This window comes from Eupeodes corollae, chromosome 3 (genome assembly GCF_945859685.1).
Source record: "Eupeodes corollae chromosome 3, idEupCoro1.1, whole genome shotgun sequence".
Classification (NCBI taxonomy): Eukaryota; Metazoa; Arthropoda; class Insecta; order Diptera; family Syrphidae; genus Eupeodes; species Eupeodes corollae.
Window position 1 is genome coordinate 133,784,594 of NC_079149.1, and position 15,166 is coordinate 133,799,759.

Sequence of the window (15,166 nt, forward strand, 5' to 3'; positions counted from 1 at the left end):
ATCTAAAATTCGATCTCCAACTTTGACTACGTCCAGTTGTGGTGCTTGTATGCCAACAATCATATTCGAATTATTATCCTTAACGATTATCTTTCGAACAAAATAAATGTCATCTTTGTTTTCGAATTCGAAAATTCGAATTCTCTAAAAAGAAATAACAAATGGGTCCACTTAATGGTAGAACTTTTAAAACAACACAAAATTTAAACTTTAAGAATAAAAACTTAAGGTTACTTATTGAAACATGTTTAATTTTGAATTACTAATAAACAATATTTTATGTTCGCTTAATTATTGCCGTGAAAATATGTTAAGTGGGTGCAACTTTTCTTTGTACCTAGTCAAGTTAAATCTTTAAAAAAAGATGTTGTATTTTACCACCGTATAATTAAATTGTTTGTTTTTAAGAGTCTGTCAATTTTGATGCAATTATACCATAAACTGAAAATTATAGTATTAGCATAAACGTAAACTTCATAATTACTGCACTGATATATTCTTTGAAAGCTTTTTGTTTCCGTCTTGTATTTCATAATTGAATTCATTAGAATAAAATCGGGTATTTTTGTGCATTCAAATTTCAAAACAACGCCATAGAACAATAGAAAAACAAAACAACAAAAATATACAAGTATATATAAATATCTGTATATAGTTTATACCAAAAAATGTATTGATGAATTTCATCACAAAACTTATATGAAATCATCAACAAAATATCATCTAGTCATCCGGCTTCCCATCAGAGATCATAAATCTGCGAAGCTTCTCTTTTACCAAATGTGTTACCTTACCAATGACTTTACTTCTTTTTTTAAATTATAATTATAAAGACCTAATAAACTTAGCTGAATGACATAGATACAATATTTATATTATTTTTATGTTGATATAAAAATCAACAGAAATTGTCATAAAGTTCATAATTATAGTAAGTGGCAGAGCCATTTATTTGTGGTCAGATAAATTATTTTTGGAAAGGTTAAATTTTTGTGCAAACTTAGAATTTCAAATTTCGTTGGTTCATTCATTCATAATTATTCTCAAAACATCTGACATTTCCAACCACCTGGGCCCTTATTATGAAATACGAAACAAACGGCAGAAAAAACGAAACCCAGTAAAATGAAACTCATGGCGTAAAACGATTATGAGAAACAAAAATGGAATCAAGAATATGTTGCCAGCCAAAAATGAAAAATGCTATTTTCTTAAACGCAACTAACTTCACGTCTATTTACAAATGTCAAAATGTAAATGTTGGAAAAGTTTTAAGTTTAAATTTGATTTGCATTCGGTTCGGTAAAATATTGTTTAGCATTCGTAGTAGGCCTTAATATTAGAAATATCTTATTTTTATGTTTTTTTGCCAATATATTTATTATTTAACTAACATTTTGTCTCCCTCATCAAAATGAAAACCAAACCAAAACACAGGAATGTTTGACATTTGAGAGTAAACCTCCGAGACCCAAAACAAAAGCTGAACGAGTGCTTGAAGGCACTCGTAAATAAAAATACGAGTATCGTTTTTTTTACGATTCTCGTTTTTCGTAATGGCAATTTCACAAATACTCCGTATTAAAAACGAGTATCGTTTTTCATAATAACCCCCTGTGTTATGTTTGATCATGACGTTGAAAAACATTAATGTAAACTTTAAATTAATAAACTTGTTCTTTATTTAACTTAATAATTTTCAACAACTACTACAAGTATATAAAATGTCTGCACTTTCTCCCTTCACAATTCAAAACGGAAACTGAAATATTTAAACAACGAATATTGATTAACTTTTATGAAAATAGATTTATACAATTTTAAATATTTAAAAAAAAAAGAATAATATCATCTTCTTAGTTTTTATACCAATTAATCAATAAATACAATTTATAAACATATAATTTTTCAAAAAAACAACACATACAGTACTGTGCATAACTTTTGCAACTATCACCGAAAATAAAAAAATCGGACATTCGTGTATATTAAAGTTGTTCCAATCAAATTATTAACTTCCAATAGGAAGTTATTGTAATGGGTCCGATTTGTCAAATTGAAAATTTTGACATTTCTCGACGTTTTAAGGTCCCTAGAGTCAAAATAAAAGATTTTTAGAAAGATGTCTGTGAGTGCGTGTCGCGACGTTTTTTTCGTCGTCCATAGCTCAAGAACCAGATATTGATTTCAAATAAATTTTTTTATACAGATAATAAGGCAGAAAGATGCAAAAAGGGCTCTCAAGAAAAATGCGTGGGTGGTACTTTTACCATAGCAGTTTGAAAAAAAGGTGAAATTTTTTTTAACCCTAAATATCTTACGAACCAAAAAGGCTAGAGACTTGAATTAAATTTTATATAATATATTGTAAGGAAATATCAAAGAAGTATATTTTTTGAAAAAATCCATTTAACGGTTTTTTTTATAAATCAAAAAAACTGAAATAAAATATATCACCTCCGAAATTTTACGACTAAAATATGATTTCATCTCCAAATAATTTTGTGCAACGAATAATAATAATGTTATTGACACCTGAAAAAATTTTGAGAAAATCAAATTGACAGTTTTTTTTATAAAAAAAACATTACTCAAAGTTGCTAAAAATTGAATACCGATTCAAATATCTTTTCAAAAACTTGAAATTTAGGCTTCAAACTTATTTTATCTTATAAGAAATATTGTTTTTAACATTCTGAAAAATGTTGAGAAAAATCTAATTGACAGTTTTCTTACAAAAAATAAAACTCTAAAAAAGAACAATACTAAAACTTGGTAAAAATTTACTTTCGACTCAAATAGCTTGTCAAAAATTAAAAAGATTAACTTCAAACTTATTTTATTTCACAGAAAATATTGTTTTCGATATTCAGTAATTTTTAGATCAAAATCCAACAGTCCATTTTTTCATAAAAAATAAAATCTACAAAAAATAGTACGAAAATTTGGTAAAAATTGATACGAGTACTTATAGAGAAACTTTTAATCAAGACAAATCGATTGACGGTATGGGAAGTTATCAGTGTGGGTCGCATCCCAGCCTCTTTTTGTATTGCTCTAGACTTTTTTATGTGTCACCTTATTGTTCATAATCTTAGGCACTGATCCCCAGGCTGATCCACTTATGCTTTTACAAAAACAATAATGATTTCAGCAGTGCAAAACATTTGCAACTAGTGGCCAATTCTGTTTTTGGCTCATTTTGACAACGGTTAATCTGATTTATTTTGAGGTTGGTAAGTTTATGCGTGTAATTTGATTTGTTAAGTTAGTTTTAGACGCGACTTTTATCGATAAAACGGTTTTTTAAGATAATTTTTTTTTAAATTAAAAAAAAAAGTATTTTAAAAATCGTGAGACAAAAATAAAATTCAGAAATTTGAGTGCTTTGAAAAAAAAAATGATTGAAAAATAACAAATTCCATCCGAAGAAAACCCACGGAATCATCTAGTGAAGCAAAAATTGAACTTAGGTTACCCATTGACCCATCAATTATCAGACGCCGTACACTGCGTAGTTTTCAAATCGCAAAAGAGCTATTTATTGTTAAAAAATGTGAAAGTTTGTTTGGCTTTCCCAAAAACTCATCTCAATTGGAGTCCCCAAAAATGGGAGACGGTCTTATTTTCAGACGAATCAAAGTTTAATATGCACTTATCGGTTGAAAAACAACATGTCAGAGGGCCAAGAGGTGAGAGGCTAAATCCCAAATACACTAAATGAACGGATGAACATGTAGGTGGTTCAATGTTTGCCTTGAGCTGCTTCGGGCCAATTCCACAAGTGAAGAGCATAATGAAGTCTAAAGACTATGTAAACATCCTTTGTAACACCATGCTTTTTTATGCCCATTGGGAAATGGACGTTCCAACACGACAATAATCCGAAACACAAGTCGAAGTTGACCACAAAATAGATTGCAGAAAAAAAGGATTGAGGTTTTACCATGGCCAGCCCAATCCCCAGACCTAGACTCAATAGAGAACCTGTGGGAAATTGTGAAGAGAAGAATTTGGAACAACATTTTAAACACAAAATGATCTCTTTGCTGGAATTCAGAGGCAGTGGAATGACATTCCAAAAACGATAATTAATAACCTCATAGCTTCATTGCCCAGAAGATATACAGCCGTTATAAAAAATAAAGGGTACATTAAATATTAACATTTCCATGCCTTGCAGTAAGACAACAGTTTAAAATTTAGTTGTAAAATTTAAGTTTCAAATGTTTTGCACAGTAATTTTACCAACGTGAAGTGTTAATTTTTTTCTAACAATTATAACGTAATATCAGAAGAGTTTAGAAAACTAAAGAAAGAATTTAGCTGTTTGATTTTCTAAACAATTGTTTTTTTTTTACAAAGAAAAATGTTAGAGGTTCTAGTTGCAAATGTTTTGCACAGTACTGTTTGTTTTATTTACATTTCTTTTCCAAGGACAAGTGTTCTGTTTTTACGAAAAACTTAAAAAATGCTTTTTGATAGAAACCACCCGGCTGACTTTGGCGGCGTCGACAGACGGAGCTAATCTTCCAAGAATTTTTTCAAAAACAATTTAAAAATAAAATCAATACAAAGTTGTTGTAAATGAGAAGCTTTTGAGTATTGTAAATATCTGCTCTTCTGAGTAAGTTTGTAATTTTAATTTTCTTAGGGGAAACATTGTAGCTTGTTCTTTGATTTTAGAGAGCCAGGTGATTGAAAATTCGGTATCATTAAAACATTTGTATTTATTTTATTTTTTTTATTTATAACCGGCTACTTTTGCCAAAAGTATTGTTCAATTTTTTTTTTCTGAAACAACTTGTGGGAGCTGATTTACAACAAAACAACTTAGAATCTTTCAAAATCGATAGAAATCATTAAATTAATACAAAAAATAGTACGTAAATGTTTTAGTTGGCTCAGTTTACAGACCATAAAACCATATTAGCACAATACCATCGGTTACAACGTTAGAGACGATTTCTAAAAATTTCCTTAATGTATTTAAGGCGCTGAATCTGAAACCCGTTAACTGCTCCACTGCTACCAGCGATGTTAGTAAGGTTATGCTTTACAGCCAGCTTTAAGCACCTGGTTTTTCCAAGCACGAATACTTTTTGTATGTTTGGATTTAGTTTTTCAGGTTGATCAACAATTTTTTCACTACCGAGACTTCAAAAGCTTAAACACATCTGACTTAGTGTGTGATTTTGACTGCGTAGAATGGAACTCACTGTACAATATGCAAAATTTAAATGATCAAGTCAGGTTTTTACGGCAAAACGTCAATCAGCTTTTTGAGAGGCATGTTCCTATTAAAACCCTTCTCATTCGCTGCTCTGATGTCACGGCAAGATGCCGCCTGCAGTTAATGGAGACGTTACAAACTGGAGCACTTCCACAAATTGTATTGCAGACTGCGTTATCAAGTTGTCGTAATGGTCAGAACGGCAAAAAGACTTTATTCTGAAAACAAACTTGGTTCTTTGACCTCTAGCAAAAAATTATGGAAAAACCTGCGTAAAATCGGTATTGGCAAACAATCCAAAAAACCTGTTGGTGACATCGATTGCGATGAACTCAACAAAAAGTTTACGTCAATGCCCTTTAACATTGCTTCACCCGTTCATTTCCTTACTGAGGAGGAACCAACTGCTATCAACAGCTCTTTGAGTTTTATAAGAAAATGAGAGGAAGACATTGTAGAGGCAATAATATCGATTAAATCTAATGCTACTGGCCCGAACCAAATGGGCCCTAACGCCCATGTTCCGAATTTCGATCGAAAGCGAATTGAAATCACTTTTCAATTTCACGTGAAATGAAATTGCATGTTCTTCAATTCGATCGAATTCGAAAACTTCGAAATCGCTTCGAACTGTCAGAACTGAAGAATCATACATTTTTATTTTGTTTCTGAAGTAAAATGTTTGCTGTTTTGAAAATGGATGCAATATTATTATCAATTTTAAGTGCAAAAAGGAAGAATATTTCAAGAGATAAAATAAGAAAGAAAAAAATATATTGCATTTGCTGACACATTTTACGTGTGTGAAAATTATGTAGAATTGTTCTGATAAATTAAGTTATTTTAGATTAAGCAAAGACGCCTTTTTTATATGTTCTAAGGGAAATAGAACCTTTTATAAAACCTTCTTCAATTCAAAACATGCTGCAACCCTCCGATTCCTAGAAGAAGGAAGCTTTCAAAGATCAATTCACAAAATTAAAAAATGTCATTTGAATGCGTTCGAAAAATGGAACAAACCGAAATATAGAACATCCATTTGCATGTTCGAAAATCCAATTCACGATAACGAATTGTAGAACACCCAAATTCACTTTCGCAAAGTGTATATTTACAATAAGTGAAATGCAGAACATATGCATAAGTTCTTGAGACTACTGCTTCCATATATACTGCGCTATATAACCTACATATTTAACGGCATATTGACTACTTCCGAGCTTCCTTTAGAATGGAAGAAGGCTAAGATTATTTCCATACCCAAAGAGCAAACAGGTAATGCTACAGAATTTCTTTCTTTCGAAGGTGTTTGAAAAAACTATTCTGGGGCAGATTCAAAAATATCTTACAATCAACAACCTGTTAAGTACCTGTCAGTCTGGTTTTCGACCTTAGCGCAGTTGCGAATTCGCCTTACTTTTGGACTTTCAAAGGCTTTTGATACTGTTAACCACTCAATTCTTTGAAGAAATCTGTGAATTAACTTTAGCTTTTCTTTAGAGTCCTGTAAGCTTGTACTTTCGTATCTCAGCGAAAGGCAACAATGCGTGGTGGCCAATCGATACTCATCGACATTTCTCAATGTTTTGAGAGGAGTGCCACAGGGATCTATCCTTGGGCCAATCCTCTTTTCACTTTACATAAATGAGTTACCACAAGTTGCTAAACATTGTTTAATTCATCTTTATGCTGATGATGTGCAGCTCCTGATGAGTCGACCTTTTGGGGCTTAAAATGATGCCGTAGCTTTAATAAACTAGGATCTGCTCCGCATTTCACAGTGGTCAAAAAAGAACGATTTTTATGGCATAAAAATCTTTAAAAATAAGATTTTGTACTATAGTTTCTTGTAATATAGCCTTTGGATTTATAAACAGGATCAGTAACTTATTAAACTGGTCAGTAAGCCTGAGTATTTTTTTGTAGCACACAAACCAAAGAATAATTTCTTAAAGAATTTTGGTGCCCTGAACTAGAATCTCATACAAAATTATTATGAAATTTCCCTAACACATAAAGTTTTTGAAATAAAAAAACTCAATACGCGTGTTTTAAGATAAAACATGCATAGGACAAACCTTGATCTTCTAGATAATGTATCTCACTTATTTTACGGAAACTCTCATAAGCTATGGGTCTCCATTTGAATTTATATAAAGTTTTGAAAAGCATTGAATGTTATGCTCTTTCTTACGTTTTTGAAAAAAAAAGTCATTTTTTGCGCTGATTCGGAACTCCTGGGTTGTCTACATCTACGCTCAAATTTACAAAATATTTATATTTCAGGTGTCCTTAATAAGAGGAGGCAGTAATATCATGGTGTGGGATTGTTTTCTTGGTTCAGTTTTGAACCGATCTCCCAAATGCATTATAATCACGACTTAGGAAACATAACGTGATATTTTTAAAGAGATAATATAGTCCCATAGGCTGAGGACAATATGCCCCAAGCACTCTTTAAAAATTATCGAGTTCTTGGCTTCACGATCATTGAATATCTGTTGACCACCTTAGTCGGCCGATCTCAACCTGAACTTGTAAGCGGAAGCAATTTAACACCATTCCAAAAACTTTTAAAAGTCAATTGTGTATCGTTTAGGGGCGGTCAACAAATTAAATTTGACCAACTTACACACTATAAGTTTAAATAAAAACAAATTTGGTGGAAAAAATAATTTCGGAGCAATATGCTTAATTGCCAATACTTAAATCTCACAGTTCATATACAAAAATAAGAAAATTTCACTATTAGTTAGTATGATTTTCAAAAATGTCAAAATACTGAAACCTTCAATTAGTCCAAAATGTGTTAAAATATGGTAATTTCTCTGTGGTTAAGAACCACTGATGCCAAAAATATCTTTACTATTGTTTTCTCTTCCAAAATAAGACCAGTTAGTTCATTTTCACTAACAAAACTAAATAATTTTTTTGTCCTCAATGGAAAACACACATGATTCCAAATGCACAACTACTCAACGAACACAGCCATCGAGATACAGATGCAATATCAATCGTACCAACATTTGAGAACGAAATCACATAAAATCCATTCGAGACTCGTATAAATGTCAAAAACCCATCCATAGTAAGATTCTACTCTAACTTTTATCGGTGGAATTCATACTATGGATATATCGTGTAAAATCCTACTATACTTGGATAGATTTTCCAATAAAACACGGGTATTTTATTATTAAAAAACTTCGTACTTTAGTAACGAGTAATCCATTTTGTGGTTTAAATAGTATAGGGCTGGAATTATTCATCTGTCAAACTAAATTGTTAAACCCTTCTTTTTTTAGTTGAAAATCTGACATTTACGAAAATGGATCGTTTAACTATTGCACAAGGCATACAAATTGTTAAAATCTACTACAAAAATGGTGATTCTGCCACTGCCACTCATCGTGCTTCGTCCAACTAAAAAAGCAATTGCCAAATTTTTTTAAGAAATTTGAAGAGACTGTATTGGTTACGGATATTGTAAACCTTGTGCATTTTCGCTTCGCTCGTACCACTAAAAATAAAATATCGCTGCTGTAAGTGAAAGTGTTGCCGAAGACCCGAAAGGTTGATTCTCCTTCGTTCTCAGGAATTAGGACTGTCTTACGGCAAATTATGGTGTATTTTGCTTTTAGATCTAAACCTTCATCCATATAAAGTCCAGCTTACATGACAACTGAAGCCAGCTGACCATTCACAACGTCGTAGATACATCGAACGGGTGCTTGAACAACAGGCGTCGGTGGATGGCAAATTTCGAAAAAAAAATGTCTTCAGTGACAAAGCACATTCCTCCCTCGTAGGGTATGGCCCTTATTATGAGTGTCGTTTGGCTTTCGATAAACGACATTTATCGGTAGTCGAACATCAATATTTGAATTTGGTATTATGTATTACTATTGTGAATGATTTCGTTCGATATTATTCGTTTTCACTTTCGACAGTTATCGTCTGCATTTTTCTGTTCGACTGCTGGTGTTGTGTGTAAATCCCCGGGCAAAAATGTAAGATTTGTAATTTATTTTCTTTTTTGTTAAAAATAAATATTTTGTTATCACAGGGTAAAAGTAGTGAGCAATAAGAAACAGCTAGAAAGGCTAGTTTCAATAATGGAAGCAAACCCAGATATTGCGAAGGGAATTTGCGGTAAAGCCCAAGCGAAGAAAAGATGGGATAGATTTACAACGGAACTTAATAGTATCGGACCTCCTGTACGTACTTGCGATAAATGGATTAAGGTAATTTTGCATTAGCATCAGAAAACATTTTTTAATTCTTTTTCGTAATAGGTTTGGGCTGATCTCAAATTTAAAATAAAAAAGAAAAAAACTGAAAATAAGACAGAAATCCAGGCAACAGGTGGTGGACCAAACCGACTGCATACGTTCAGTAATTTGGAGGAAAGTGTCATAGGACTACTTTCAATTGACGCCTCTATAGATCCACCAGGAATTGAGTTTGGGCAGGAGGAAATCCAAAACATGGAAACAAATTGTACGCATGTTGATGAAGACCCAGACCCGATAACAACCAATGAAATTACGGCGGATGAAAGTGATGCTCCTATTAAAACTTGTTTAAAAAAAAACAAACAGAAAGGAGAGGACGAGAGGCTTTCAATTCTGAAGAACCAAACAAATATGCAGGAGGACTTTAATAATGAAGTCAAATCAACGATGAGGGAACTAAAAAAAAAAATTTCAAGTTTGGAAGAATATACAAAAAAAATGTACTATCAAAAGAAGGATAAGAACAAAGAACTGCTTGCCATAAAGAGAGAAAAGCTTCAGCTGTATAAAGAAGATTTGAGAAGCCGACAAAGAGACAGAACTGCAAGACTTAAATTAAAACAACAAAAGCTGGAAATCAAAAAAACTCAAGTGGAGATGCATTTGCAAAAAATTTAATTTTTTTTTAATTCATTTATTTTTCATGAGAATGGAAGTGTTTTTATATCATTGTTTTCTATTAATTGAAGTATTTTTGTGTTATTTTTGTTCAGTTTTGATACCTACCGTGTTGAATGTTCCTATGTTCCTACTAAAAGACTTTTTGTACCTAATAAAATAAGTATTTATTAAAAAAAATGTTGTACATCTTATTCTATTTCAACTTTCCATCATTGATATTAGAATTTCGTTTCTAATACTGATAGCATTGTTGTTTATCTGGTGTACAGTATCATTTGAATTTTGAATGTCACTTGAGTCATCATCATCATCGTCTTCGGGCTCATTTATGGAGTCATCAACTATAGGGGTATTGTAGAACAAGCAAATGTTATGCAATGCTGCGCACACGTTTGTGATTTGAGTTACTTTCTTCGGAATATAATGCAACTCTCTTGCCCGTAGCAAACATCTGAATCGATTTTTAAGAACCCCAATTGTTCGTTCGATTATGTTTCTTGCCTGTGCATGTTTTTTGTTGAATGCACTTTCACGTGACGCCAATTCGGGATCTCGATATGGAGTCAACAAATACGGTTTTAGGGGATATCCTCCATCTCCTTGGGGATAATAAAACATCAGTTCTTTTATGTTGTAACGAATGTTCTATTCTTTGAAATCTTACCTAAAAGGAAAGAGTTTGATTGTCCTCTTTCAGTTTCCCTTTCCAGAATTACCCTTAGGGTTGACATGTTAAAAACATTGGCATCGTGAGTTGATCCAGGGTATTTTGCGTTGATGAAACGGATTTTCATCGTATCGTCACAAACCTAAAACAAAACTTGTAAATTAATAGACAAAATTATTGAAAAAGAGTTTTCTTACTATCATTGCATTTATGCTGTAAAATCCTTTACGATTATAGTAAGCATGTTGGAGATCCTTTTTTGGAGAAGCAATTTTAATGTGCGTGCCATCGACACAACCTATTACTCCTGGTATATGGCTGCGCTCATAAAAATAAAGTTTAGAGCGTGATTTTTCAGCTTCGGTATAATGAAACTTAATCCACACTGGGCAAATTATTCTTTCGAGACAGTTTAACACTTCTTTTAGCACGACGGATACGGTCGACTGTGCAAGTCCCAGGCAATATTCGTTGCCAACACTAAATTGGTATGAACCATGGGCGCAGAATCGTAGTGCGGTAGCTAATTTTATAATGCTTGGAATCGAAGTTATTCGCTTTGCTGGCCTTAGATGGTTATCAATGTCAGCAAGTAATTGGACAAAAGCTGGCTTTGATAGCCTGAAGTGTTTCAAAAATCTTCAAAGAATAATAAATTAGCAAATGAAAACAATCACCCTTATTCCGGTAGTCGTTTTAAACGCCTTTAAAACGAGAACGCTCCAGAGACCACATTTCGGTGTTTGAATAATACGAAAAGAGCAGCGTTCAATCGTTTCAATGAAATTCCAATTTTTGTTTCCAGAGCCTTGTCGTTTTATTGACGTTCTAGCAAAACGACTATTAGAATAAGGGTGAATATGTTCATGTTATTAATTCACATATTTTCTTCAAGTTCCAGAGGGTTCGAAGCGTCCCTCAAATGCCTTCTATTTCTGGCAATCACCAACAGGTCATAACTTCTATTCCTGCCCATCCTTTCGCTTGCTATTTCATCGTCGTCTGAATCAAAGAAAAACTCGCTGGAAATCATGCTAACTATCTGAAAAGTAGTCAATTAGGTGCTTGCATTATATTATTATAAAGTTCAACTACTCACATTAAATTATTAAACAATTTTTCTACATGAATTATCACTGAAATTTACTCAAATGTCAAAATTTAGTTTTTATTCACAATCCCAAAGTTCGCTGTTCACAATAACAAGAAACTCTGTCGATGAAGATACATAATACCAAAAATACTTTTTATCGATGCTTTCGACATTTATCGCATCGATCGTTGAACGACACTCGTAATAAAGGCCATGTTATTAAACCGAATTGTCGTATTTGGGTTCTGAGAATCCCGAAAATAATTGAATAGAGGCCATTATATCCACAAAAAGTCACTGTTTGTTGCGTTCTCTGGTCCAGAGGTGTGATTGGGTCTTACTTCTTTGATAACGACCGTGGAACGACTGTCACCGTCAATTCGGAGCGTTATGGTTATATGATAAATAAATATAAAATTGGGTGGTGCAACAGTTCGTTGTGAACCAGGGCCTAGTAACTTACAACTCTTAACCATTCCTGTGTGCTAGTAATGTTGTCAGGAATGGAGGGGACCTACAGTTTATGTGCCGAATCCAAACGGCTAATTTGAGAAAACACTTTTTCATGACAAGAGTTACTCTTGGAGAATTTGTCAATATCTCGCAAGAGTCAGTATCCGTGAAAAGACTTAAGATGGCATAGGCAGGTTTGAACCCAAGACCTCTGGCATGACAGTCAAACGCACTAACCATCATGCCACGGATACTAATAGTTATATGATAACGGACTCTTTTTTGGCCTGCTATTGAAAAATACGTTTTTCTTATGCAACGTGCAAACGGTTCGTTTCTACTATAATTTCTTCTATGAAAAGTCTCTCGCAAATGAAAATTAGAGCGAAGATCCCTTGACGGAAAGTAAAAAAGTATTCGTTCTAACAAAAAAGAACATTTGATACGATTGCTTATTAAATGTTTTACAAACATTATTGAACAATATTTGAATGTCAATAAGCAGGCATCTAGATGGATAAGATGGTACTTCTATATTCCAATTTAATTTATATAAAGCATACCTAGTAAAACTTTTTTGTATTTTTTCTATTCTAGAAGTTTTATAATAGGGGTTCCAAACTATGCTGCAATATTCCAGTACCGATCTAAAGGTGGATGTCCATTTGAGAGTAAACGTGCTGCGAGTCGCTCTCAAGCCGCTCTCGAGAGCGATCTCGCAAGTGGACATAGTCTGGAGAGTAGCTCGCGAAGAGTTGACTAATTACTATCGACATTCGATCAACGGAAGAATAACGTTTTTAATAAATGTTAAGAAAATTCGAATTGACAGTTTTAAAAAAAAAATAAAAACTTAAAAAAAAATTATTCAAAGTTGTTACAAATTGAATTTTGACTCAAATAACTTTTCAAAGATTTGAGATTATGGCTTGTTAATTATTTTATCTTACAAGAAATATTGTTTTCAACATTCGGACAGTTTTTGTACAAAAAATAAAAACTTTAAAAAAACCAATACTAAAACTTGGTAAAAATTTACTTTCGACTCAAATCGCTTTTTACAAATTAAAACTATTGTCTTCAAACTTTTTTTATTTCATACAAAACTAAAATCTACAAATAATAGTACGCAAATTTGGTAAAAACTGATATTCGGTTCTCAATATCTCGTGAACAATTAAATATTGACTTTAAATTAGAATACAATTTGTATTTATTCATTTAAGAAATAAAATAAAATGCTGCTAAAATTGGTAAAAATCGTTTTTCAACTAAAAATCTCGTTTACAATAGATTTTGAAATCAAACTATTTGATCAAATGCAAAATGTTGTTGGTAATTTTTAAATCTTTTAGAATAATTCAACTTACAACTTTTTTAACAAAACACGAAATCCTACAGACCTTTTAAGCAAGGCAAATCGATAGACGGGATTGGAAGTTATCAGTGTGGATAGAATACGTTGCCACCTGATAATATGCTAGCAGAAGAAATCTATCAAGTGGACACGATTATGAGAGAACTCTCAGCAAGAAAACTCTCTTCAATTCGCATTTTATATATAGTAAATTGAGAAATTCCCAACAAAACGATCCGCAGTGGCTAGATTTTTGTATTTAAAAATTGGTATAAAAAACAAAATAATAATAAAAAACTTCAAAAAGTTGTAGACTTCTACTTTAACATGTGGTGTTGAAGCGAGCTTGAAGTTCGCCTCAATTCTTTATATACCTGAATCGAGTTGATATTTATTTATTCTAAACTGAAATAAACGTTTTTTGGAAACATAGCAAAACATAAATATCTTTTCTATTGTTTTTTTATGCAAAATAAGCCCAGTTAGTCCATTTGCATTAACAAAACTAAATAATATCAACAGTAATAGATTCGTTTTTTCCGCTGTGGAAAACACACATAATTCTAAATGCAGAACTACTCAACGAACATAGCCATAGAGATACAAATGCAATATCAATCTTACCAACATTTGAGAACGAAATCGCATAAGATCCATTCGAGGCTCGTATAAATGTCAAAAACCTATCCATAGTGAGATTCTACTCTAACTTTAAACGGTGTTATTCTCACTATGGATTTTGTTTTTCTGTTCGTGTAAAATCCGACTTTACTATGGATAGATTTCCAAACAAAACACGGGTAATATTCTAGCAGAGAGCTCGCGATAGCAAAACTTCTAAAATTTGGCTCTCAAATGGACAGTCTTCCGAGAGTTGTTCTCGAGACTTAACTAGCAGAAGTACTCTCAAATAGACACGCAGTGCAATATATAATGATTTGATGGTGTAGGGGTCGAAAAAATCAGTAGAGTTTCTTCTGATAAACCCTAGAATCCCATTAGCTTTACTGAATATGTAATCGATGTGCTTATTAAACGAAAGCTTTTCATCCAATATAACTCCCAAATCCTTTAAATGATTTATTATTTTACACATAATGTCAACGTTCAAAATGTATAAATAAAAAAAAAATATCATGAACAAAAATATTTTATATGCGTTTTATTTACATTTACTTTTGAAACCGCATAATGGATAACCCTGTACCACTTTATAGCGGAAGCAAATTATAAGATATTTAATTTTTCGATAATAAATTACTGGAATTGTGAATGAGGAACAAATATCACAATAATAGAGGAGGATCTGATGCAGCTTTTTAAACGTACGACTTTGAGTAAAATCTGCACTTTTTAACTTTTAACATTTTATGTAAAAAGGAAATTAAAAGTACAAGTATGTATTTAACCACAAAATCTTTTGCATCTTCCTCTTTGAGGTTTCAAT

The 15,166-nt window shown here is 32.3% G+C and overlaps 4 protein-coding genes across 7 annotated transcripts in view; 2 read left to right on the top strand and 2 right to left on the bottom strand.

Moving 5' to 3' along the window:
* LOC129949345 (WASH complex subunit 3) overlaps positions 1–15,166 on the top strand; it is a 191,588-nt gene that overhangs the window by 154,208 nt on the left and 22,214 nt on the right. The gene's annotated exons all lie outside the window — the stretch shown is intronic.
* Positions 1–15,166, bottom strand: part of LOC129949338 (protein peste-like) — a 66,893-nt gene that overhangs the window by 50,555 nt on the left and 1,172 nt on the right. The window lies entirely within an intron of this gene.
* LOC129949342 (uncharacterized) lies at positions 9,084–10,281 on the top strand. Its single transcript, XM_056060743.1, has 3 exons — positions 9,084–9,243; positions 9,300–9,477; positions 9,529–10,281. Coding segments are annotated over exons 1-3 (798 nt in total). The 5' UTR covers positions 9,084–9,241; the 3' UTR covers positions 10,147–10,281.
* On the bottom strand, positions 10,333–12,084 carry LOC129949340 (putative nuclease HARBI1). 3 transcript variants are annotated; one of them, XM_056060741.1, is made up of 5 exons: positions 11,916–12,084; positions 11,698–11,858; positions 11,014–11,455; positions 10,814–10,958; positions 10,333–10,745 (listed from the first exon to the last, which is right to left on the bottom strand). In XM_056060741.1, the coding sequence occupies exons 2-5, from the start codon at positions 11,847–11,849 to the stop codon at positions 10,348–10,350; spliced, it is 1,137 nt and encodes a 378-aa protein (XP_055916716.1). In that variant the 5' UTR covers positions 11,850–11,858; positions 11,916–12,084; the 3' UTR covers positions 10,333–10,347. The 3 variants fall into 3 exon arrangements, with proteins under 3 accessions (XP_055916716.1, XP_055916715.1, XP_055916714.1); XM_056060740.1 differs by having other exon boundaries at positions 10,333–10,748; positions 11,698–11,854; positions 11,916–12,075; XM_056060739.1 differs by having other exon boundaries at positions 10,333–10,748; positions 11,916–12,074.

Coding starts and splice junctions, on each gene's coding strand:
- LOC129949340 (XM_056060740.1), bottom strand. CDS start 11,849: ATGATTTCCAGCGAGTTTTTCTTTGATTCAGACGACGATGAAATAGCA. Junction 11,456..11,697: donor CTGGAACTTGAAGAAAATAT/GTGAATTAATAA, acceptor TATTCTTTGAAG/ATTTTTGAAACACTTCAGGC. Junction 10,959..11,013: donor ACAGCATAAATGCAATGATA/GTAAGAAAACTC, acceptor GTTTTGTTTTAG/GTTTGTGACGATACGATGAA.
- LOC129949342 (XM_056060743.1), top strand. Junction 9,478..9,528: donor CTTGCGATAAATGGATTAAG/GTAATTTTGCAT, acceptor TTTTCGTAATAG/GTTTGGGCTGATCTCAAATT.